The sequence below is a fragment of the Cinclus cinclus genome, chromosome 1, assembly GCF_963662255.1.
Source record: "Cinclus cinclus chromosome 1, bCinCin1.1, whole genome shotgun sequence".
Lineage (NCBI taxonomy): Eukaryota > Metazoa > Chordata > Aves > Passeriformes > Cinclidae > Cinclus > Cinclus cinclus.
The window spans coordinates 27,830,138-27,856,081 of record NC_085046.1 but is presented as its reverse complement, the minus strand read 5'-3'; the positions used below and the strand labels follow the sequence as shown (position 1 = coordinate 27,856,081).

Here is a 25,944-nt window from a genome sequence, read left to right as displayed (position 1 = left end):
ATTTGTCCTTTCCTTTTTTAGATTATTTATTAGACATGTTCAAGGGTTTTTAACAGTGGCTGGGGATGGAAGGAGGCGATTTGAAATTGCCAGGAGAAAGAAACAGATTTTTGAAGAAATTTCCTTCAAAGCTCATTATGTTCTGTTTTACTATTTATATTGTTTTGTTCCTGTCTTGTATGGGAATGTAGGGCTTGTTATGCTGGACAAATAAAACATGGAAAGCTGTGGTTCAGATTCATTAACAGTGCACCAGCATGAGTAGATTCTTCAGAATATAAGCATTATTCTTACATTTCTTTCTCCCCGCTAAAAAAAATTCCATTATTGGGAACAGTTTCGAATTCTGCTGGTAGTGGCGAATGGGCTGTTGACTTCCATCTGAACTAACATTACCACTGGTAGATTTTACAGGTTTTCAGTTTTAAACAACTATTGATTCCTGAATTCTTTGCCTTAGTAAGAAATAAAAGATTGAACCTGAGCCAATACAGTAGGTCATGGTGTCAATGGACTCTGTTGGAATCTCAAATACTTCAAAGATTATTAGATTTGGACTTCAGTGAATAAATCAAAATAACTAGTTTTGCATTTCCTATCACTCACTTCAATCAGCTCTGTCATTTGTTCATTTTAAGTCTTCTACCAAGTATTATCAATATTTCTGTGAAACAGTTATGTCACCTGAACTTGAAATAAAAACGTTCATACTGTTTTGAGGATTGGTTATAAAAAGCGACTTTACATGAAAATCAAGAATTTCCCAGAAGAATGGACACCAAAATGTGAAGTTTCAATCCAACTTCAGTATTTCAGAGAGGAAAGAGCTTTTTCTGCAGGCATTTTTGGATCAACTTTGAATAGATCAAAGGTGCAGTTTTTCCTTTAATGGTTCTTTCTTTCCTGGGGAAAGATGCTTATGTTCTGCAACCATACATTTGGAAATTACTAGGACTCTGTCATTATGCCTCTATGAAAAGCAAGACTGAAATGACGAGAAAAAAGAACTGTGGCTAAGATCCAAAAATTGAAGGAGTGAAACCTGTCTTTTGCTATGCTAGAATCTAAAGCCAGATATATATAATGCAAATACTCTAGTGGAATGGGGGGGGGGGGGAAGAGATTATCTCATATGTACAGATGCTAACAGTCAAAATCACTCAAGCTGTACTGAAATGTCCTTTGCACCTGGCACTGGAGGTGTTAGCCATGCCAGTTCAGTTCCCCAACACAGATGTTCTTGTTGTACCACTTCTTGTGTGTAACATTTAGGTTTCTGTGTAGCTTGGCATAGGACACATAAATACTGTACTCCAAAGGCCACCCATTTATTAGAAGATGCACCTGCATCTTCTGCTTTCTGTAATTCCCTCAGTATATTGCATTCCCCTTGTGCTGCTGATCCTAGTGCAAAGTAATGTTATAGAAAAGAAACTGAAGTGAACATCACAATGCCTGAATTACAATAATGTGTGAAATTGCTTTTGAAAAATATTTTTCATCATATTATACATGTAAGGCTGAATTTTCAGATGCTGAAAGTATGTAAATGTGAACTTGCTTGTTGTACACAACCTTATTTATATTGCTTCATAATTAGTATTCTGAAAGCATGTACCATAAAGTATTTACCATAGCAATAGGTCTGTATAAACAGAGCACCTAACAGTCATGCTTGAAACATGCATGTAGTCCTTTGGATATTACTGAATATTCATGCTCAAATGGTTTGTTGGGCAGACACCAACACTGAGGTCCTTTAAAAATTCGTCTCAGAGACAACACTAATCTCTTTATCTGTTTCTCATGTACTTTCTCTTATCCTTCATCATTCAGAAAAAGTGAAAAATGACAATCAAAATAAGATGAGAGTAATTTTTTTAGTTTTATAGGTCTTCTATTTTGCATTACAGTCCTTGAAAACAGATTTTTCTTACCATGTATTTTTCTTACCATGTAATTCCTGTAAAGACAAATTCAGTAAGGCTCCATGTTTCGGTGCAGCTTTTCAGCCCAGGATTCTGGGAGGAGTTAGCCCTGGGCAAGGACTTCTGTATTTCTCAGATACCTGAAACATTGTGAGTGGTGCTACAGCTAGACAGCGTGTGCTCAGATAATTTTTATTGAAATATTGTGGCTTTCCATTTGTGGCAGAATGAAGTTAAAAAAAATTGTAACCAGATGCAGTTTTGCTTGTAAGAAGTCTTTTCCTGTTCAGAATTAAATACAGCTTATTTTTTTCTGTGAGATGCTGTTCAGGACTAGATCACTGAAAATCACTTGGGTCTTGCTACTGTGATACTTGTAGCTGACTCTTCTGTCTTTTTGTCTTTAAGAAGAAATTTGGAACTGTTCTGTACTTGATCATGGTTCTGGAATCACCTTTTATTCTATGTGTGTTGTAAATAACTGTTGGGAAAAGATGTTGGAAAATAGCTTTATGTCAGTCATTAATACTTAAAATATTGGAAGGTATAATAAGAAATTTATTTTTATTTTCTTTTTCATCCTTTGAATTGTCATTCCATGTGAAGCACATCAAAGACATTTTCTTGCAGTACTATTAAAGGTAACTTTCTCATTTGCCTTCTCCAGCAGCAAAGGTTTCAGTGTATCCTAGATACATCTTCTTGTAAACCAGTAACAGTATAAAAAATACTGAATATTTAGCAATGTGTGTAGTTCAGTTAGGAACAAAAATAACAGCAGTTCTCTGTATGTAGCTAGATTAGATAGCAGAGACCAGATCCTACAATGACAATTAATGAGAACAGAACAAATGCAAGGAAAATCTGCTCACATACTTGGAGCTTAGTCCTGGAGCTATCAAGCAAACTTGTTGCCCATCAAACAGTGAATAAGTAGAGAGAATCACTTCTTCAGGCCTTAGCCTCTACAAAGAAGCCAACACACGGTAATTTTGAGTGGTAGATTTAGCAGAATTCCTAAGGTGTCCAGGTGTGCTAACTTGTCTCCCAAAATTCCTCTTGGTGATGAGAGAAGAATATGTTTCTCCAGAAAATCAGACCCCTTAAACTCTTTCTCCGAGTCCCTGTGAGGAAAAAACTACGCCTTTCTTCAATTCTCCATATATAACTTTTTCACACCATTAGAGTTCCTCTCAGCATACCATCCTTTCATCTGCTTCTTCTGTTGCTCCTTTGTCAGTCTTGTCAGCCCACTGGGAATGTCCTGGAGATCCTAGGGCCACCTCAGACAGCACAAAATACATTTAGTTTAGTGGGAAACTAAATCAAAGCTTCTTTAACATTGCAGACTGCAGGACGTTTAGGAAGGTTATCTGATTGACCAGAGTGTTACAAATGTCTGCCCCAGGGTTCACTGGATTCGACTTCATTTGTCCAGTGCTCCTTCTGTGCAAAGAGAGGGTCTGAACTGTGTAATTGAAAGTGCAATCCAAAGTATGATTGTAGTATTCATTTAATTAAAATAACCCAGGTACTGAGAGTGAGGGCAAAGAAACTCAGGAGACAAATCCAAGAAGCTGGAGTCTCAGCAAGCTCAGTGGACTGTATTGATGCCTTCACTGCTATGATTTCTTTTCTCTTAGTACCTATCCCAAAAAACACCTTAGATATCTTTACCATATTGAAGGCTCTTCTCCAGGTGCAGTAGAAATGCATAACTTTAAATGCTTTAAGGCAGGCATTTCACCCCATCATAAATGATGAGAAGTAATTTATGAGACATCTCATTGATGTTCAAAATACTTTCCCGAGATAGGTTCTTGGTTAATAAGTAAATAATGCTGTTGGTCAAACTGGTATCCACTCTGCATAGTCTGATCTCCAAACACCATGGAATACGAAGATGGCAGAGGAAGAAAATTGAATTTTTTCTTATGAAAAGCAAGAGAAGTGGAGATCATCTTTGAGGTTTTCTGAACTCCTGGACCAAAGTCCCTACCACCTTAATCAAAAGGAGTTTTAATATTCACATAAATGGAATTAACATTTCCTTCTGGCAGGTGACTAAAATACTCTTTGGTGGATAAATATAGGGATAGTACTGTTAATACAGAGTTTGCTACCATGCAGAAAGGGAACATTTATCCCATGTTAGAACTAGTTCTCCTAGAAAAGTACAAATCAAAGCTGGTTTTCATTGATCAGATTTCTACATTTCCATAAATATTATGGTATTTTTCATTTCTAGTCTGTGGCATTTTAATAGGTTGATCAAATATCCAATATTACTAGGATCCATTTAAAGTGAATGCCAGAGCTACTAAGGAGTAATTTGAGTATTAGATCTATTTTTGTTAGTTGAAATGATCTTGACTTGCTCATATTGTATCATACCTGATGCTCAGTAATACGATAGTACCAATACAAATAGGAAGATATCTGGTTTGAAGTTCTTAAATATCTGTTAAAAGTGGTGAGCAGTCCAGGCACATTAAAATTCCATTTTCCCCATACAAGTGTTTGCTGCAGATGACCCCCACTGATCTTAAATATATTTCTGTATCTGTAACTGAATAGAGGTTTTCCGTACAGCATGTTCTAATGGTACTCTGGCCTTTAGCCAACAAGGCACTGAATAAGGCTATTTTTAAAATACAGAAACTGGGAACAGCTGCAGCAATCAAATTTGATAAAAACAGAGAGGAACTTTGCTTTTTTTTTTTTTTTTTTGTTACGGTTTGTCCAAGTTTAGACTCCTTTGATAGAACGGCTTTTGTTCTCTTGGTTGAAGGGGGTATAAGAGTAACACAGTGAAATCCTTTTGAACAAGTAACTTTTAAAAGAATACAGATTAAAATAATGGAGGGATTTTTGGTGCAGCACCATGTTCAGTGCAATTGTACCTCAAAGTATTAAAAAGTAAATCCATTAAAAAAGAATAGATTTTGTCTGACAACCTTTACCATAAAAGACTTAGACATAATGATATCCTAAACTGGAAGATGAGATCCCTTATTTCAAATTTTGAACATCTGAACAATGGTATTTTTGAGTAGTTTCTGAGTGGAAGTGATTTTATTTGAATGCTCTGGGGTGGGTTGTTTTTCAGGTTTGGTTGTTGGGGTTTTTTTCCCCTTCTTTTACTATTAATCAGAAGAGTTTCTATGAAGTACACTTCTCTCCTTCCCCCTCCTCAGCTGGGAAAAAAAATGTAAAAATGTTCACTTTAGGAAAAGTTTTACAAAGGCCTTCTGTGCACGTTGAAAGCTTCATAAAATATTTAATTATAAGGACTGGTTCTTCCTTGTGTGTCCTTCTACTTTTTGGGGAGAAACTCATCATTCCATGATTAATGAGAATCGGGAGATGATTGTGTACACAGGAAAAAAATCCATTACACAGTAGTAGGCTGAGCTGTGTCTGTTAAAAGATTCCATCTGAAGATAGAGCCTCTGTGCTAGACCGATACAAGATAAAATACTGGGTGAAATTTGAGTTTCACTGAAATCTGGAAGAATTATGCCACTAAATTCAGCAGAGAAAGGATTTTATTGATTGTGTTCATTTTAAGTGACAAAACTAGCACTTTTGCATCTGCCCCATTATTGCATTAGGGCTATTAAGTGCACCATCAATTCTGATGGTAGGGCAAAATTCTACTGAACTTCTCACATATGCTTTAATATAGGTAATATATGTAATTTGTGTATGTCCACAGAGGTATAAAATGTGTTTGCATTTTTGTGTGGTTTTATGTATAAAATATCTGCCTAATTTATTATCACCATATCTTAGTATCTCTCCAGGGTGAGAATTATATCAGTGATATATCTTTCTTCGCACTAAGAGGAAGGTTTAGCTTGTTTTGTTCTGTTTTAATACTAGGTAAACAAAATATGAAGACAATAATGAAACCTGAAGAATCAATACTGGGATGAAATAGATGTATGGATCAACCTGAGATTTTAATGTTTACAGGCAAACTCAGCAATGCAAAAATCTCAAAACTGGGTCACATACCATAGATATAGGACTTGATATATATATCCTTGAAGTCAACATTAAGTGGGAGAACAGATTTTTGATAACAGAATATTAAAATTCAGGATTTGCTGATTTATTTCCTGTCTCTGCTCTAAACATCACATGTGATCTTGGCCATGTCACTTCTGAAAACTCTTGTGCTTAACTTTATGTGGTAGAAATAATATTATGACTCTTGTGTGTCTACACACAATATATTCAGCTGAATATGAAAAGTTATTTTCCAGGACCTAAACATGTCTGTGTACAATTTTCACTTTGTAAAATGGACATAATAATATCATTTTCCCCCACTGCTTTGTCTGTTTTATTTGTCTGTAAATATTTGGATAGAGGAGCTGTCTTTTGCATATGTCTGCAAATCAGCAACTGAACAGAGCATTGACATCATCTGGGCCTTGAGATGCAACTCTGATAGAAACAATTATAAATGTTGAGGCAAATGTTACTTCAGGTAGCTTCCCTAAAGGGAGACATAACAAAACTCAGGATGTACAGATTGCACAGGATTTACTGGCTTTTTTGGTTTTTGTTTTTTGCTGGTTTTTTTTGTTTTGTTTTTTTTTTTTTTGTAACCAGGAATTTAGAAAGAGGTATTCATTTGAAATCAGGAAAATATTATGACAGTAAACACATTTCTAGCATTTTTTTACAAAAGTCCTTATCACTGCATATGGAAGCGACCTCACATTCCTGCATAATGGGTAACTGGAGATTTAATACATGCTGTGTTCTAGGAAGATACTGAAGCATTCATGTGGTGCAGAGCACTGAGCTTGGGAGTTTTTCAAGGATCCTCTGGCATTGTACCAGCTTTCAAATTCTTATCTAGTATTTTAACTGGAACCAAAAAATTTCCAGAGTGATGATTACTAGGGTTTGATTACATTTAGTAAGCTATGGAGCCCCTTCTCCTCGAAGACAAACTGCTGCCAGAGACAGATTTACCACTGACCAACAGTGTTTTTATGCAAATGTGCCTGAGTGAGTGCAGTAACCCCAAGTTATAATAGAGTCATTCAATCTCTTGCCAGGACAGCAGTATTTATATATTGCAAAGATAGATTGGATATCAAAACCAGTTCCATTACAGAGGGAAACTTCTCTATGTAAATCAGTTTTTCTAATCACACCATGTTTCTTCCCACCCACCCCCTACCCCATTTTGCTTTCCTTGCTTTATCTTCATAGATGAATTCCAAATGTGTTTTTCTCTTGTGTGTTCACTCTGAATATTGAAGCATTCAGCTAATGTCAAGATAATGGATAACGTAAACTCATTACAAAACTTTAAAGTATCCAAGTGTGTTTCTTGGTGCCTTGGGAAGGGCTATAAAGAGCTTAGAGTCACATGCAATGTTTTGTCTGCCACTTGGGCAAGTTTCTGTTTGAACTTCCCTTCTTCTGCTGCCTTATGGGAAGAAATGAGCAGTCAGCTCCCTAGTGACCTTATCTCCCCATCAGGAATGAGTGCAAGGGGTCAGGTCCCCTCTGCAGGCTAGTCACCGTCTGCTGACAGCAGCGCTCCCCTGGGAGAGCTGCCTTTGTTTACTGACAGGGCTAATATGAGGAGACACGTGAAGTACTTTGGTTTGTGGAAGAGACAGGAGAGACATGGTGCTGTGAAAACATTCCCACACACTCTAATGGCTCATTCATATAGAAAACAAGCGGGAGCCTTCAGCTCTTTCACAGAGCTCCAAGTAGAAAAAACGGGCTGGGGAACCCCAAGGCACCAGTCAGAAAACACTTTCCTAATGGATTAATACTGAGATGCTCTCCGTGATAGCTTACCTGTGAGACCTCAGCTCTCCCTTTAGGCAACTAAATGAACTGGTTAGAAAGAAAAACTGCTCAATATCTGATAGTTGCTTTTGTTCACTGTTAACTGTGAAATTCTTCTTGAAAATGTAACCTTTACTTTCCTAAACCTAGATTTTCTAAAACTAGTTGTAATAGGTGAAACATGCATTGGAGAATTTTATCATTACAATCACCAATTATTTCTCTTTAGAATTAAATCTGTAGGATGCAGAAGAGGCACAGGAAAGAAATACATCCATAAAGAGAAACATATTTTGCTTTATAGTTGGAGGAGACCTAGATACTCAATTTAAGAATATAATTTGAGGATTAAAAGGAGTGACTTTCACAATGAGATCTCAATAGGGATACATGTCATAGTAAAGTCCATATTATAATCTGTTTTAAGTGGCAAATTATGTTTAGTGAACAGCAGCCTTTTCCACTACAGTTTATAAGACTTAGAAGAAGTCAAGAAGAATAGTGATACTAGGTCAACCCACAAGTTTGTGTAGCTCCGTATCTGACCTCTAACACCAACCTGTATTAGAAATAAAGCATAAGAGAGCAATCTTACAGTGATTCTTTTCTCTTAACATATTGTACCAAATATGTATCATTTTTGATTTAAGTAATTTCAGTATAGTGTGGCATCATGACATAACAAAATATTATGTAAAAAGGATTTCCTGCTTGTCTAGAAGTACTATGAAAGTCCTTAGTTCTTGCATTTGAGGAATACTGGATTGCATTACTGTCTTCACCTACTCCATTGCACTTATTATTTTCTCATGTTTCTTCCATTTGTTTCCTTACTTCCTGAAGGCTGCTTATTTATTAAAATTGCTAGAATTTATTTTCATACAGAAGTTGCTCCATATTTGTTACCACATTTGCTCATCTGTCATTTACAGTTACTTTTCTTCCTCTGCTTTGCTGAGTCAACTGGAGCTACAAATTCCATACTTTTATGGATGTACCAATTGCAATATTTGATCATCATAAACTGAGCATTGAGCTGATATTTTCATAGAACTCACCACAGTAACTCCACAGTGTTCATTCTGGCATGACAGTATCAATTGTAGTCCAGCAAAATAAGCATATACACACAAAGACACACACACACACACACACTGTATTTTATTTTTTATTTATGTTATCTACATATATGTATATAACAGTTTACATATCTGTAGTGAGTGCTCTTTCTCCTCCTGGACAATAGGTTACATAAATTGAACTTTCCGCCTTTGTAAAACCCCATTACTCAGTACTGTAAAATTCCTAAACTTTTTTATAATTGGGTTTTGTTTTTCCTTAGTTGAATCTTCAGTACTCACTGTGTACTTCTATTTCCAGATTATTTTGGAGTATATGTTGAACAGTACAAAGGCCCACACTGATCTTTCTGAAAAACCAGTGATAAACTTCCATCAGAATGAAGAATTACTTACCCTTTCGTATCTTTTAATTTAATAGAAGATCAGATCTCCTTTAACAGAGCTTACTTACTCTCTTCCAAAGTCTTTGGTGGGGACCTTTTATGAAGAAATATCATCCCATTGTGGATATCTTGACCCTTTATATTCAACCAGTGTACCTATAGCCATATAACATCATTGAAGAGTGGGACTAAAATAGACAAACTCCCTTTTCCAGTTTTCACTCAAGTTCTTATCAAAGTCAATATATCTCAAGGATTTGTTGAAATGGATATGACTGTGCAAAAGCATCAGGTCAAATATATCAGCAAGGGCAGGAATATGAACTAATGCAGTCAATAATTGCATATTATATTTGCTTTAGTTTTTACTGCTTCTGAAGGACAGTTATGTCTAATTTAGGCTTGATTCTAAAAATATCCATGTTTGGCCTAAAATAACTCTGCTTTGGGAATGTGCCACTGCAAATGTGAAGTTTTTGAAAGGGCTTCACTTTTTTGGTAGATAAGAGTATTGTTCATTTCCATATTCCAATGTTTAATATACCACATTTTTTGAGAAGTGTGATCAAAGGGCAGGATTTGGCCCTTAGTTACCTGCTGCTACTGGCACTAATCTCACAGCTACTGAAAAATGATGCATCAAGTATATATATCTGAAAATGTCATGATTCTGAATATTGCACATATTGCCTGAGCTGTCAGAAATAAAAGTCTGTTCTTAATTATTCTTCCATTTAACAAATAATAATTTTCTAATGGCCCAGTGAATAGGAATTTGATGTTTGCTTTGGCTAAACATTTTAATGATTTAGTACATCTATGAAGTTCTATGTGCTTTTATAATACATAAATTTTTGAAAATGAGTAGTGCTTTCCCAGTTAAGTCTCTGTGGCTACCAAGAAAAGCAGCGTTTGTTTAAATCTCACTTAAGTCTAAAAGTTAGTTACTTATGGGAAACATTTTAAGAAAAAAAAGTGGAATGGAAAGTCAGACACAAAATTTGGCTTACATGCATTACACAAGCTATAAAAATGTATAGTTAGAATTAACCATATTGTAACCATATTTTAAACTTTTGACCATCTTATTGCTTTCCCTTAATGGGCAAGAATATTGTTTATTTTTTCTTCATTAATATTACATGGAACTGATTTCGCTGTGATGAGAAAATGAATAAAGCAGAAAATATTAAGAAAGTATGAGAAGAAAAATGAAGGCTTTGGATAGTATCAGATTTTCTGCTGGAAGCAGAATAATCCAGATCATAAATCCTATTTGCTTTTAATATTTTTTTTCCCCTCATCACAGTACTTCTTTCAGTTAATTATCTTCATTGAAAGCCCAAAGAAGTGAACAGGAAAGACTCCCGTTGAAACTTTGGAATAGCCTCATAGATATGATTGTTAGCATGAAATTTTACCTTCATTAAGGGTTGAGGGGTTTAAAATATACAGAGTAATGTGGTCTCTTTTCTTTGTTTTTTTTTCAGTGTGATGATAGACTAACATTTTATCTCAGTGCTTTGCTTCACTGAATAATACACCTTCTGGAAACATTGATGTTAACAGCCAATTTATAAAACACACATATTATTCAGCTAGAAAGGAAATGTTTCTTTTTCTTGTCCATTTGGTCTTGGCAACATGTATTTACACAGGAGAATATAAAACATTCCATGCAAAACACCCTAGTTGATTCTGGATAATATTTCATTACCTTGCCTGATAGCTTCTCAAAGCAGACTGCTTATTACTGCTTAGGTTTCTGTTTGTACCTGAAATTCCAGACAGAATTTGTTCTTACTCCTTGAAGTCAACTAAACTAATACTTATTTAAATATTTTTTGAAGTTTAATGCCAAAGTACTATTTAGTCAAAAAGAAGTGTGAAACAAAAATATGTAACTTTGTGCAAACAAACATGACAAAGTTGGAAGGCTAGGTGGATCGTTAAGGTGTTACTCTTCCTTTTTGCATTGCATCTGTGTACTAATTAAGGCACTGATCCAATGCAGAAAATAACATCTCATAATAATAATGCATGCACATAAACGCTCAGTTAGAGTTGTACATATTGTCTGGAAAGTACTTTATAGAAGAGATCCAATAGGGTCTAGAGCACTGATGTTTTCTTTACAGATTTTAAATATCTGTTGAAAAAAATAAAAAGCATAAATTTCTGCACTGGAAACATCTCATTCTTTGTGTGTCAGGTAACCAAAATGAAGGAATCTCTTCTGTTTTCTCATGTAATTAAATTATTTCTTTAGTCTTCATGTATTTAAATAAACCATGGATATAATGATTGTATTTCAGAATAATTTTGGTTAGGATGTTGTAGAATGGTGTGACAGCAGGGCCTGGTTGTGTCCAACTTGAAGCAGTAATTCTCCTTAGGAATTCTGTTCTCCATGTCTTTTATTATTAGCTTGTCTTCTGACAGTTCTTGTTGGTCAATATGACTGCTTTCAAAATGCTGTCAAGACAGAAGGTGGATTTTTTTCAACTTTTACAGATCTAAGTGACCAGCTTATGGAAGTGGTTGGTCTGGAAGGAGCCATGGAGATGGGGCAGATATACACAGGCCTGAAAAGTGCTGGAAGACGGCTTGCCCAGTGCTCATCTGTTGTCATCAGGTATCAGCAGCTTTAATTTACGCTGCACTGTTGTAGTGAAACTGAAGAGTTTTATATGTTGACTTTTATATGTTGACTGTAGGTTAACAGTCATTATTTCTTGTGAAAGTATCATTATTGTATATTAAATGAATCTATTCCATGCCCATATATTTTCCTTTCTTTAAATGCATCAAAAAACTTTAAAAAGGGAGTTTGTTTACTTTCAGTCTTCACATGTTAAGTGCCATTTTGTCCTATGAAGAAGTATTGTAAAGCATTTGGAGCAGAAGGAATAAGGCATGAACATCTTGGGGTTTATTGTTGACATACACTCCGTGCAATTTCAAGCCAGAAGTAATTTAGCATTACTTTGTCACATTTTAACCCATTTATAATGCATACCACACCAGGGAATAGTAGCATGTAATTAGTAATTGTAAAGCACTTTTTGATCTGTGGAAGTCAAAGTGCTCTGTTTTTAATTTATTTGTTATTTACTGAATTCTGACAAGCCACTATTATTAAATCTGTTGGTATGTGTGAGCTGCTGATGGTGGAGTGCTCTAATTTCATTGTGTTTTATCATTTTTAGGATAAAAACATTCAAAATAGAGTAAATTTGGATTAGAACACAAGGAAAAAGCAATTATTCTGTCTTTTGGATTAAATAAGGACTGAAAAAGAATTTACCATCTCTCTCCCTTTCAGTAAAGAATTTCTCAGGAAGAATTTTCAAAAATTTATTAAACCCATAAGCTCTACAATTCTAAGCCTAAAACAGAAGAGCAACAATGAAAAAATAAGTAGGAACCTTTCCCGAGCTACAATGTGAGAGCTCATTAAACATTATTCCCTTCCTCTATTTGTGGCCATAGGTGATAGTGGATACTTCCATTAGTTGTTTTTAAAAAATGTCCAAACCAGAATCTCCATTGACCAACACAAGTCACTGATTTTTCCATTATTAGATTTATCCACTCCACACTATTTCTAATAGTCTTGTATGCAAACTGTTATAATGCAGAAATACAAGGTTGGAAAAGGCCAGAAATGCAGTACTTTTTTGTTGTTGTTTTTCTGTTCTCATTTTTCTACACTTTTCTTAATATGGCATCTAGAACTAGAGAGGGAATACTGTCTGTGTCTTTCTTTTTAAATCAGCCAATTTAAGAATTTAAATTTGCTAACAATTTAAATTTATATCATGGTACATTAAACACTCTCAATATAGTGCAGACTTCATTCTCTCTGTGAGTGTTCTGTCTAACTTAGAGTTAAGACATAGTGATTCTATTAAGTGGTGATGGTAGACCCGAAATGTATTTGTTGTTTCTTTTATAGTAGTATAATATATATACTATATACCAGTACAATCCAAATTATAAAAAAATCATACAGGTTTGTTTGTCTTTTCTGTTAATAAGGTTTGTTCCTAAAATTACTGTGTGATTCACTCATTATTTCACAAATTACGGACCCTTCTTCCATGAAAGAGTAGTGTATTATTAGCAAGATACATTAATGTTTGCCATGTTTTTGCTTTGTGTGTTGAAAATCAGACTGAGCCTTCTAACTTGACTGTGTTACATTTTAAGCATACTGAGTCATACTGGAAATTGCATAGGAGTTTAGGGGTAAATCAGGGTTGTATCTGTATGCCATCACATATATGCCTTTTTAAAAAACACATTTACCAATTTTTTCTAATTTTTTATATTATGAAATTTGTACCTTTAGGACCAGCAAGTCTCTGCCTATGCAGATAGATGGAGAACCTTGGATGCAAACTCCTTGCACGGTAACTGCAGCTGATTATTTTTCTTTCTCTTCTTTTTCAATGATAGAAATATTTCTCTTTTGTTAAGACAACAACCATTTTCATCAGTATTAACTTAATTTACTTAAGTAACATCTTTATAAACTTTTTATATGCTTCAGTACCACCTGCATTTTCAATTTATCAGAATTTTTCTGAATTCAAACACAGGTTAGAATGGAATATAAAGACAACTATTTGACAAGTTTGGAAAATACTTGAAAAGAGCAGTCTCAGTATCCCTTTACCCAATATGACAATCTGTTTATGTTGATATATCAGATTTAGAGTCTCTATTGCTGAAGAAAATTTGATCTTTGTTTTGATGCTAAAATGTATAAAGTAACTAATATTAGTCTTAAAAATTTAGGAAGATTTTCTATTGTATTTTTGAGAGTTCATATCAAGAAAGTTGTAATTAAAGCTGAAGTCATAAGTGTGCTGATTGAATTGTACAATATGACTAATATTTTTTTAATCCCTTACAGGTTAAGGGATAAATAAAGGAAATAATTCGCTTCTTGTTTCAGTACTCACACATAAGAAGTGAAGGCAGGCAAACATCAGTCTGCATAAATTAGGATAACCTAAGATAGGATAGGAGCTTTCTCAGAGAGGGTTCTTTGAGTGACTCATTAGAGACAATGCAAGAAAAGGTGTATCTGTAAGAACTCTGCATTTTCATCTCTCTCCAGTAAATTATAGAGGCTAACCAAGCATTCAGAGAGGAGGCTGAAGAAATCTAAGTTCTTCATTCTCCAATCTTAGTAACGTATTTTAATACACAGTTCTGCTAATTTTGGTTCCCTGAAGAAGACCTGTGCTTTTAAGTAGATGAATTGCTGCAACCCTGCAGCTTGTAAATATGACAAAATAATATTGTGACAAGGAAGAAATCCCACTGCAAATGGGAGTAATTTTCAGAAAAAGGGTACTGAATTTCTTTCATGAGCTTTATGTCTGTGGTAGAATTAAAAGCTATGCAAAAACTAAAAGGGGCATTGTTTGTTAAGGTGCTGATAGGTGTGCAACTGGTAATATATGGGTTAGGGTGACAGAAGAGGGTTGTGGTAGTTCATGTTTACCAGATGCATCGTAGTGTACAGCTGAACAGTGTGAAGGAGGCTGAATTCTCGTTCTCTAGGGAAGTGCTCAGATTCTGTCATGTGAGGAGAGCCATATGAACACGTACTGTGTGAAGGCAGAACAGTGGGGATTTTATGAGATTTGTTGCAGAAAACCTTTTGGAGTTAAGAGATATCATTATCTTTACCTCCTCTACAGCGATGGCTCAGTGCAGAGCAACACTACTGAACCCAGTAGTTACTTGTTCAGGAAAAAGACATGTAATTTTTCAGTTGCCAGATTACGGAAGAGAACTTATGGAAGGCTGCTGGCAGTAGCATGTGCTTTTTTTTTTTTTTTTTTATCCTGATGCTTGTTCTGTGCAGAATCCTTGCTATCTGATTGAAAATGCTAGCAGAAGCTGCCTTTGCAATTGAGAATAAACCTGGAAAAAAGAGACAGTCCTTACATTTCAATTACTGCCCTGAGGAAACAGTAAATTATGACTGGTTATTACTGCTGTCCAGTTTTAAAGGGATTGAAATGGCATGTACTTTTCTGGGAAGCCTATTCTTTTTTGCTACACCATCTTTAAGAGAATATACTTGGTGCTACCTAAGAAAACCATATTGTTGAATGTACTTGTTTCCTCTGAGGAAAAAATACATGGACTATTTGCTGCACCAATGGACTTTTATGAATTTAGATATAGAAATATTATTTTTTGTTATTTTATTAATTTTTGAGGATTTTTTTTTCTGCTGAGGGGCTTAAGTATTTATTGCAATAGCTTCTTCCATCACTGTAAATGTACCACACTCTGTTTTCTATACCTTATGAAGAAAAAAAAAGCGTGTGTGGTCCAACCTCTTACCTCCCCAGTAATTCTAACTACAGTAGAGTTTTTTTCTTGAAGTTCTCTGCAAAGTAGCTAGGAATTCTTCCTTAAATAATGGCATAGGTGGATGTTAGCTTTCTCTCAACCAAAGATCAGTATTTCATTTCTGAGTTTATGCTTCACAGCGGTCTTTTTGGAAGCCAAAGTGTACTTGATCACATAAATACCAGGGTGCTATCAGTCATGTGTATCCAAACCAGAGTCTAAACAAAACCCCCAGAAAATCAAAAAATTTCTTTAGGCTTAGTCAGCTATGTAATCAGTCATTTGACCCAGCAAGAGCTCAAATTTCAGAAAACTAATGAGGCCAATCATGAGGTTAGTCTTTTTTAGAGGAAGAACTGCCATTTTCTCCCAAAATGAAAGCAAATGAATAATGACACATTTTTAAATGAAAATAAAAGATCATCATGGCCAGATAAAGAACTCCGTAAGTTTAGTCCCCTTGGACACGTGATAATTTGGCTTTCTTTTTATTTTGCCTCTTAGGAAGTTTCTTTCTCTAGTCCTTACAAGAAATTGAAGCCCGTATATAAAGATGCTGCCATTCCTGCATTGTGCAGAGGCATGGGGAGACATTCCCAGGCTACCTCTTTTCTCATTAGGATGCTGAGCAAGGCACTTACTAGTTTAGTAGCTGTGTTGTTTGAAGGAAAAAAGCTACAGTTGTGTTTGGATATATCATCTCACTAGTTTTAGGAGAGAGAGGTCTGCGCCTTGTTAGGTTGCACACATCAGTGAGACACAGCAACTGAGCCTCAGGTTTTTGATTCTTTGGTGTTCCAGCCGGAACGCTATTGTTAAAAAAAGGCTGCTATCTTTCCTCCTTCAACTGTCTTTTATGAAACTGAAATAACATATTTTATTTTTGGTATCTTAGGAACTTCAGTGTCATCTAATTTCAGTAATTTTAAGGACTGACCAATAAATATTACAGAGACTAAGTGAGAAAGAAATTCATAGAATGAGCAGATATTGAATCAACTCTTGCCCAAGTTGCAAGTACTTAAGCACAAAAGTGCTTTTCTGCATTGCTTCAGGTTTTGATGTAAATGAGAGTATTTTCCAAATGATTTTTCAAGAAATTAAGTTCAACCTGATCAAAATTCTCCTGCTTTTCTGTTAGGCCTATTCAGGAAAAAAAGTTCAGCCTCAAATCCCTGTTATGTGTAGGATATAGCCTGCACATGCAGGCTTGGAAGTTTACTTCCTGTTAAAGGAATCAACATGTTTCACTTGGCTGCTTCTCCTTTCTGACTGGACAAAAAAGTTTCACACAAATAGCATGAGTTGCTGACACTGTCCTTTCTCATGCATGTGGAGGCCATGCTCCTCCAAAATGGTACTGTGAGCTCTGAGAAAATACTGTGGCCTGTGGTAGATAATGCAGTGATTTTCCAGGAGCTGTGATCTGTGATTTTTTTCCTTCCTGTGATTGATTTTAGGAGTAAACAAATAGTTGTGTGTTTCTTCTAAAATCTTCTGTGATGCATTGCTTATGCACCTATCATCCCTAGAGAGCAGGTGCACACTCCTGTAGGTTCTGTGCATACTTAAAAATGTGAGCGGCTTGGTCTAAAAATCTGTTATCCAGAGTTACTCAGTGTGTTGAACACATGCACAATGCAGTGTCTAACAAAGTCACTCTGCTCTGGTATAATATGATGAAGCATCTGAGCATCACATTGTATTGTTTTCACTTTTTTTTTGTTTGTTTGTTGTTTTTTTTTTTTGTTGTTGTTGTTCTTTTTTATAGAAAACTCTTTGGGAGAAAGAAAGATGATAATGTTAATATTATGTTAAACATCTTGTCTGATCAGCTAAAGAGGAAATTCTATCAGAGCTCTCCCAGACAAATATAGCAACATGAAAGATATCTATGGCTTCACCTGATCTCCAAACAGGTCATTAATAGTAATGAAACTTCAAAGACTCTCAAGTTAATTCAATAAACTTCTAGCTTTAGCCATCAGGGGTTTTTTTTTTAAGAAAAGTAATCTTTCAATTTAGCTACATAAATTATTAGCAGTGTTTTGAAAAAATCTATAACAATGTTCCATCTTAATTAGAAATAACTGCAATTTCAGTTCTTTCATCTATTCCTGACTTGCTTGGCATGATATCTGAAAAAGTGTCAAGCATCTAGAAACACTAGATTAAAAGTAGAAGACAGAAATGTCTACAGAAGATGCAAGAATATTGCTTAAATAAATAAACAAACAAACAAAATAAAAAACATAGAGCTCACCTAATGGATTGCCAGAAACACAGTTTCACAGATATCAGAGACACAGTATTTTTAGAATTGTTTACTGATTGTTTACTGTTGCTCGGACTAAGTCATGGAATAGTGTTACTCAAAATTAGTATTTCAAAATATTGTGATTGGAAGGCACCTTAAAAATAAGTTTTGAATTAGTGGTTTTGCTCTAGTTTTCCCTTTAGTCCCTGGAGATGTGATGAGCCAGGGCACAGAGATCCTACTGTCCTGTAGTTAAATACAGAGAGAAAGAACTTAAACCAAACTTTTATTAAAAATTACTATGTGCCAGAGCTAGGAGGGAAAACTTGAGAGCTAGAAGTTTGCTTTTATATAAATCCATTGTCTCCAGTACCTCACACATCACATGAAGTAGCTGCAGCTGTATTCTAGACTCTGTCTGTAAAATATCTTCTTCCCATGCCTCTGGCTGTACCATTGTTTACTTATCAGTTGTTTCTAATGAGAGAATTTAAACTACTGCATCTGCCACTTTATGGCAAACAGGAGCTGAGACCTAGATATGGTGGCTAATTTCAGTAGATAGTTAGCCAATTGCTACACAGTTAACCCAAAAATGGAAATCACTCACTAGAGAAGATTTTTGATGTTATAGGAAAATGCTGCACTTTTTTCCCTTTGGAGCAGCAGTGCATATATAGTTCTGTTCCAAGGCCAGATTGATTTATTGAGTTTTTAACATGTTATTCTTCAGCTGGGCATTATTTTTTGTGGTCACAGGTACACTGCACTTTAATTACTTTTGTTTATGTATGCATATTTTTTTACTTAATTTCGCAACAGTAGTTTTTGTAATTGACAAAGCAATTTACTGCATGTGTGCTTTCTGCATCCCAGACAAATATTCTAACATGTAGTGCACCTTTCTTTCCAGTTCAGATTGTTAAGAAAAGAATTAGTTGTGACTAATTGCCAATTAATTTGCAGTGGTTTTAGGGAGGAGAGGGAAAAACAATTGCACCTACTAATTAAAATTTAAAATATTCCAAAGTGTCATCTTTAGGTATCTGTGGAATACATAATTTCCATTTTAGTTCTGCACTGGATCTGTAACAACCCTGAGCTGACAGCTCTATTAATTTAAAACCTCAGTGATACCTATTAGTACAAAACATGAAAAAAATGCCATTAATCATTTATTTTAATTTCGCAGCTCTGTCATTTTCTCAGTATGTTTAAAAATTATGATGACACCATAACGTTTTCCAATCTACCTGTGTGAAGGGGAAACGGATCACACTACTTAGGAGTGAGACTAGAGTATATTATTAGAGCTTAATTAATGCCAAACTGATTAGATTTGATTGCACTTTGCACAATAATATTGTTCAGAAATTTATTTAAGATGTGTTGCGTAACACTTTTAAAACAACTAGTCTAGATCTTACCCAAAATGCCACATGATGTGAGTCACAGGTTAATGTTGTTCAGAAATGCCTACATTCTATCTCTCTGATTCATAACGTGATACCCTATACACTCTTGATCAACTAAGGAAGATAAAAGTATTTGGTGCTCCTGTGATATAGAGGTGTTGCATCCCTCCATTTCCTTCCTGTAAGAGGAGCAGCATTTGGGCATCTAGACTGTGAGAAAACCCTCAAAACAGCCAACATCTAAACCCTGCTGAGAACATGTAAAAAAGTGACCATAAACTAAAACATCCAGCTGGATAAGGCTGGAGGTTTTCTTCTGGCAGTTTTTTCCCTCTGTCTTTAAAATACAGTAATATGTTCTTTAACCTTAATTGAAATACTGAAAGCAGAGCTGGTTAGTTCTGTTTCCAGTTTTCTATTGTCAGTTAGTGCAGTATTTTAGAACCTGTATTTATAGCACCATGTCTTCTAAAATAGTAAATGTTTAGGCATTCTGTGAAGTCCTGAGCATGAAGGTAACCAGCAAATACTGCAGAAAAAGGAGCATGAAAGCAAAACAGACTGACCTAAAAGATACTGTTATCATGCTAAAATTATTGTTGCTCACTGCATATTATTTAGTGGATACATTGTATTAATGTGGCTTCAATGCATTTTGAAACTCTGACTTGCTTCTAAAACAAATGTCTGGTTTATGCATTTCTAAGTATTTTTAGTATAAAAAAAAAATCAGTCTTCTTCTTTATCAGAAAATTTTGTATTGACATACAGGGAGATATTATCATTTCTTCTTTCAAGAATTACACTCTTTCAATTTGAGCTAGTGTTCCTTGCCGTGAATACAGTCACTGGACATACTTTCTGATACTGGAAAGGTGATTTCAAAATTGTTTTTCTGCTAGATAAATATTTACTAGATATACCAATCCTCATGAGATAAAATCTTGGCTTCACTTAGTAAATAAGAAGTTTGTCATTGGCTTCAACACTTTAAGTTCAGCCTAGAATGTTGTGGATCAGGCTTACAACAAAAATCCATGGTATCTTAGCAATTCAGGTGGCTATGTACTTACCCCAAAGTGGAATTCTGTTATTTCCTGATTTTGTCTATTTTTAAATATAAATTTATGCCAAGTATGTAAAATAATTGTTTTGGTTTGGGTTTTGTTGTTGTTGTTGTTGCTTTGGGGTTTTTTTGTTTGGTTTGGGGTTTTTTTGGGTTTTTTTTGTTTGTTTTGTTTATTGGGGTTTTTTTGTTGATGCTTGTTTAAGGGAGGGGGTTGTTGTTTTGGGGGTTTTTTTGATTGGTTGGGATTTTGTTTTTTGTTTTGTTTTGTTTTTTTTTTGTTTGTTTGTTTGTTTGCTAGTTTCTTTTGTTTTTCTTCCAGCAGCATTTCAGGCACTCAAATTATGTTTAAAATGTTCTCTATATTACCCTCCAGTTATTGCCTATTTTGAATAAATTAAGTAAGTGATCTCAAAAATTGTTTGCCAGAATTCCATAGTAATTTCTGTGAGTATATATCATCAATTCCTAAAAATACATTCAGTTAGGATTTTAGCCTTCTGGGTTTTTATCTGTGCAATCTCTTTTTCTCACATGCATGTGTGCGTGTGATCCACACGTAAATGTCGGAAGCACTAAAAATTTTAAAGGGTCTTATTTAAAACTTTTATGGTCATGTTTCTACTAAAAAAGGCATGACGATGCTTGCTGAATGGAAGAGAAACTGAATAGCAAATGTTAGTCTTTAGGCACTCCCTGTGCACACACAGAATCTTTATAGAGCTGTAACTAGAAATTTTTAACTTAGCAAAGTCTCAGTTGCTTCTAAGATATCTCTTTCTCTCTTTTTTTGTCTTCCCATAGAGCACTTTCAATGTTCAGCCCTACCCTGACCTACAACACTGTTTCTCTGTCTGAGATCCTCAGTGCTTATTCCCATCTCGAAGTGTGCACTGTCACTTGTCACCCAAACTCACAGCTCCGACTCTGGCAGTGCTGCCAGTATGAGAACAGAAGCAGAAGTGAGAGACCAGGGCAGAAATGCAGTGCCTGAGAGTCTTGAGAAAGACAAAATTAGCCTTCTTCAGGCAAAATACTGCAATGGTTCAGAAGCATACTGATCTCTTTTCATCAGCCAAAAATAAGATGTTTCCAGTTTTTATTTTTTTTTTTAGGGTAGGAAAGTAAGGAATTTATGGTTATCATTGTTAACCAATGCAATGTTAACAGACACTACCATTACTTAGTAAAAAAATATACTTTAAATTTACACTTTATTGTAGCATTTTCAGAATGTAAAATATTTTACACCATTAAAATTTTGCCTGTTTATAATGGTTGAAAATATGTCTTGGAGAGAGGCATATAGGACTCATCCCCATGCATGGTAGTGGTTAATCATGTTCAGGCATGTTAGCTGGTCTCAGCTGATAGGAAGCAACATACTGAAGAGGTCATGGTCTCTGAAACAGATGGCTCAAGCCAAGAAAGAACATTACAAATGATAAACATTTACTCAGTATGTAATTGCATTCATCCTGAGCAGCATTGAACAGCCCCAACCCAACATGCAATCTGTACAGGGTCTCAGGGTTACCTCAGCCCTCCATGCTAAAACCATCTTTTGAGCTTTGCTCTTTTATTCACTTTAAGATAGGACTACTGTGTTTCACCTCAGAAAGGAAACTTGAAGGCATTCCTACTGCCACATCATGGCCAAATCTTGCAGTAAGCTAAACCCTCTGTGACTTGAAAAATTCACTCACACCAGCTGTAGGTTACTTCATGTCAAGATCCTCAGGATTAGGTTGATATCATCTCCGTTCCTGATCCCCGAAATATGTCTTATGAAGCATTTGAAAGTTACAAAAATAGGCAATTTTCCATGACTAGATCATCAGCTGGTACTGACATCAATGGAATAATGCCAGTTTATCCCAACAACAGATTTGGCTTCCAACGTGATGCCTGAAGCAGAATTTATTGTGAGAAAATATATTGGTGCCAGTCTTTCAAAGCCAGAGTTATTATCCATGTGAAAGTAACCTACATTGCCAAGAACCCCCCATATGCTATATTTGATACTAATGAATAGTGTTGACAAAAAGAGGTCCTACATGAAATTTGAAGTTAATGAACTAAGGTGGCATGAAAATGAGCATTTGGAGAGTAGAGGCTCTAATAGAGTTAAACCAAGACACACTGTTAAGATTGTCATGTTTCTCTCTTCTTAACATGGTAAAGTAAATTTCCACCCCAAGAAATGTCCTGATCTACATTTTAATGAGCCTCTCCACGTGACATACATTTTTTGTTTCATTTACTATTAGTGAATGACAAGTGAAAGATATTCATTTTAACTTGAAAATGTCAGGTATGCACTTTAAGAGATATATTTTTCCAGTTTTTAATGAGGTGGTGTTTCTTTTTGAAAGAAATACCCATCTCTGATGTGGGTACTATGCAGGTGACAACTGATATTTAATAAGTGATGGTTCTTGTATTAGTCGTAGTTCACTAAAGAAAATGTCTCGGATTACTTTTGAAAAACTCCCAACGTCACTAGCCCAAAGGCAAGATGTGACCTTTTTATTACATAATGAGAATCATTTATTATCTTACAATGTATCTTAAAGTCACAGACAAAATGCCACTTTGATAATTGCTTTCAATTAGCTTTGAGCATAGCATACATTCATAAAATGTCTTCTCTAATTTAGACTTGAATTAGAGAAAATTGCAGACATAATCTACTTTAAGGTTGTCTCATTTAAGGTGATTCGTAGTTCTATATCAAAGAAATCAAAACGGGTGGCTTTAGAGCAGTATTACAAAGTGTTTTAAATAGTCTTTTCAATATTTGAGTCTATGCTATTAACAAATTAGAATGCTAGTTCATCTTTTTGGACTTTTTGTTGTGTATTAACTTTATACTTTTGTTCACCATGGCTGTTTTGAAATTAAGCACTGTCCTGTGGTAAAAGAGTACAGCTTGATTAGATGTATAAATAAAACATGTAAAGACATAGGTTATATCTTAATAGGCAACAGCTTGGTCTGTCAGCATGTATGTTCTTTCCAACTTTTAAATTCTTCCTCAACAGCAAGCAATAAATCACACACTCAAAAAGTAAGATTGTATATTGGCATGTATTTTATTGAATGTGTTTATTTTTTTGTGTGTATAATTTAAATTATTTGTGGAAAAACCATTACACATAGATTGTTCCACTGCATATGGAACATCATTCATTTAAAAATCCCAGGTATTTTCCTTTCATCTTAGGTTAAATGATGCAGGTCTGGAAGTTATATATAAAGATAAAACAGGAATCTCAGATAGTTGGTACTGAACTAGCTCAAGGTATAACTCTGTTTTTCTTCTTTCTTTGCCAGATAAAAATTACTCACAAGAACCAAGCCCCCATGTTGATGGGACCACCTCCAAAAACTGGCCTTTTCTCTTCTATCATCAAAAGAACAAGGAACCACAGCAAGGAATAAGCCTATGTAGTTTAGTTTAAAAAAAATAGCTTTGTTGGGCTTTGGAATATTTGTGCTGGAAATCTTTGAAGAAATTTAGAATATCTTCTATTTGCAAAATCTTGGATTTTGTTTTAAACGTTCTGTAGCTGAGCTGATGTAAAACTATACTACTAGAAAAAAATGTTGTCACAGTTTTGTAGGCATTTTGCATGATGAAAGCAGATGTTTACATACAGTGAAACAGAATATTTTTTGTTGCATGCGTTACCATTTACTAATCTATGGTCTTATTCTGACATGGAATACAGGAAGAGAATATCACGGATAATTTGATTTTCTCTCTTTTCTGTTTCAGCCTTTTCTGCAATAACCATATGCCATTAGTTCAATAGTATCTCTTCAATCAAACATCTTTACATGAATAGCCACTCTGACCTGTTGCAGAGTAAAATCGTTGCAGGTCTCATTAACCTGTATTTTTAGTTTATTTCTTTCTACCCTGAGAATATTTTTATTCAACTAAGTATTAAAATCTTGTAACTTACTCTGATATCTCCTACGTACATGGGTAACTATACCTGCTGAAAACATCTAACAATATGCACAGTATTCAAATGGTCATGATTGTTCTTGTGTAAGTTTTTGATAAGATTACAAGTTGATGAAAGTTTGAGCAAAAACTATGGGACTAAGAAGATCATGCTGAGTGAAGATAATAATACTTGCAAAACTAGCCATCAGTGTTTGTTGAAACCCTAGCATTATTTTCATGAGCAATACATCTCTGTAACATGGCAAGCTTTAAATCATTCTCTATATTGACCAATACCACAGTGCATATGCACACAAATAACCAAAGCTCATGCCTAATTAAAGTGCATTTCCCACCCAGGATTTAGTGAAGGATGCTTCAGAGAAGTGGGTTAATGCATAATTAATCAAACTCACTGTAGTAGACTCACTTCTGAAAATTTACAGTTCTTTTGATTGCATTGGCCATGACCAGACAAAGGTTGGGGTAGGGAAAAACATTAAATTAATTTCAAGTAAATACTCACTTTTCATTTGTTTCATAAGTTGATAGAGATAGTAACATAGGCTAAATATTGAGACATAGATATGAACTCTAAATATTAGAAATTTAAACTTGTGGGTTTTTTTGTGTCATAATAATTTAAAAACTTACGCCATCCATAATTACTCATCCCCTAAGTTAATCTTTCAAGGAAATGATGAACTGTTGTCTATTACCCTTTTGTAGTCTGTTACCTGGAATCCAAACATTTTTTGTCATAAATTTTGGTGAGGCAGTTGCTCAGGTTTTAACTTTCTTAGCTCTCTGAGAGACTTCCTAACAGCTTAGAAATCATAATACAGGGATTTATCTGAGGTTTGCACAGCACTGTCTAATGTTGAAGGGAAGTCCAAGAATGGCAAGTTTTTTTTCAGTCTTGCATATAAACAATCTCAAAACTTTTTGTGCAGTCTTAACATTGTTCTTTGTTTAGAGTGAGCTGCTTCTCAGCTCTGCATGTCTTAAGTTCTCAGAGATTTCATAAAAAAAAAAGGAAAAAATAAAACTTTGCTTGAAATGCATGATTTCCCATTTTTATCCAGACTTCAAAATGTTAATTATTTATTAAATCTATTTTTCTATTGATTCACTCATCCATTTTAAAAGTAATACTTCATCATGCTGTAGTGCACGGTACTGTGCATGTATTTAAATAAAGTTACTATCATTTGTTCCTCGGTATAACAATTCAACAGAGTCCTAATTTATATAATAGACATTAAAATAAAAGTCAGTATATAGTTGGTAAGGATTATGTCTTTGAAATATACAGTCTTTGTTCTGTAAACATTAGGAGGTAAATGCCAATTAATGTTTTGTTCAGCATTAGGTAGAAAAATATGAAGGTGATTATTCGCTAAAATTAAGATCTTGCAATTCACTATTCTTGGGTCCAGTGGTTTTGACATTTACAGTTACCATTGGAGTAAACTAGTATTTTTCCTGTGCATTGCAGACACATACACACACAAACACACAGAGAAGCATTTAATGCACTGAACTACAAACATGCTTAAGTATAGAGCAATGGTTATTTGCAAAAAGAAGGAATTTACTGGTATAATGTTACATAAAGTGTATATTGGTTTTATGAAATTATGGT

The 25,944-nt window shown here is 34.8% G+C and overlaps 1 protein-coding gene across 6 annotated transcripts in view; it reads left to right on the top strand.

The window, feature by feature from the left end:
* DGKB (diacylglycerol kinase beta) overlaps nt 1–23,785 on the top strand; it is a 298,411-nt gene extending 274,626 nt beyond the window's left edge. For all 6 annotated transcript variants that reach the window (XM_062508155.1, XM_062508139.1, XM_062508130.1 and 3 more), the window contains 3 exons: nt 11,737–11,857; nt 13,577–13,637; nt 23,678–23,785. In XM_062508155.1, the coding sequence (XP_062364139.1) occupies nt 11,737–11,857; nt 13,577–13,637; nt 23,678–23,785 (290 nt within the window). The remainder of the gene's footprint in view (nt 1–11,736; nt 11,858–13,576; nt 13,638–23,677) is intronic.
* The last annotated feature ends 2,159 nt before the right edge of the window (nt 23,786–25,944 follow it).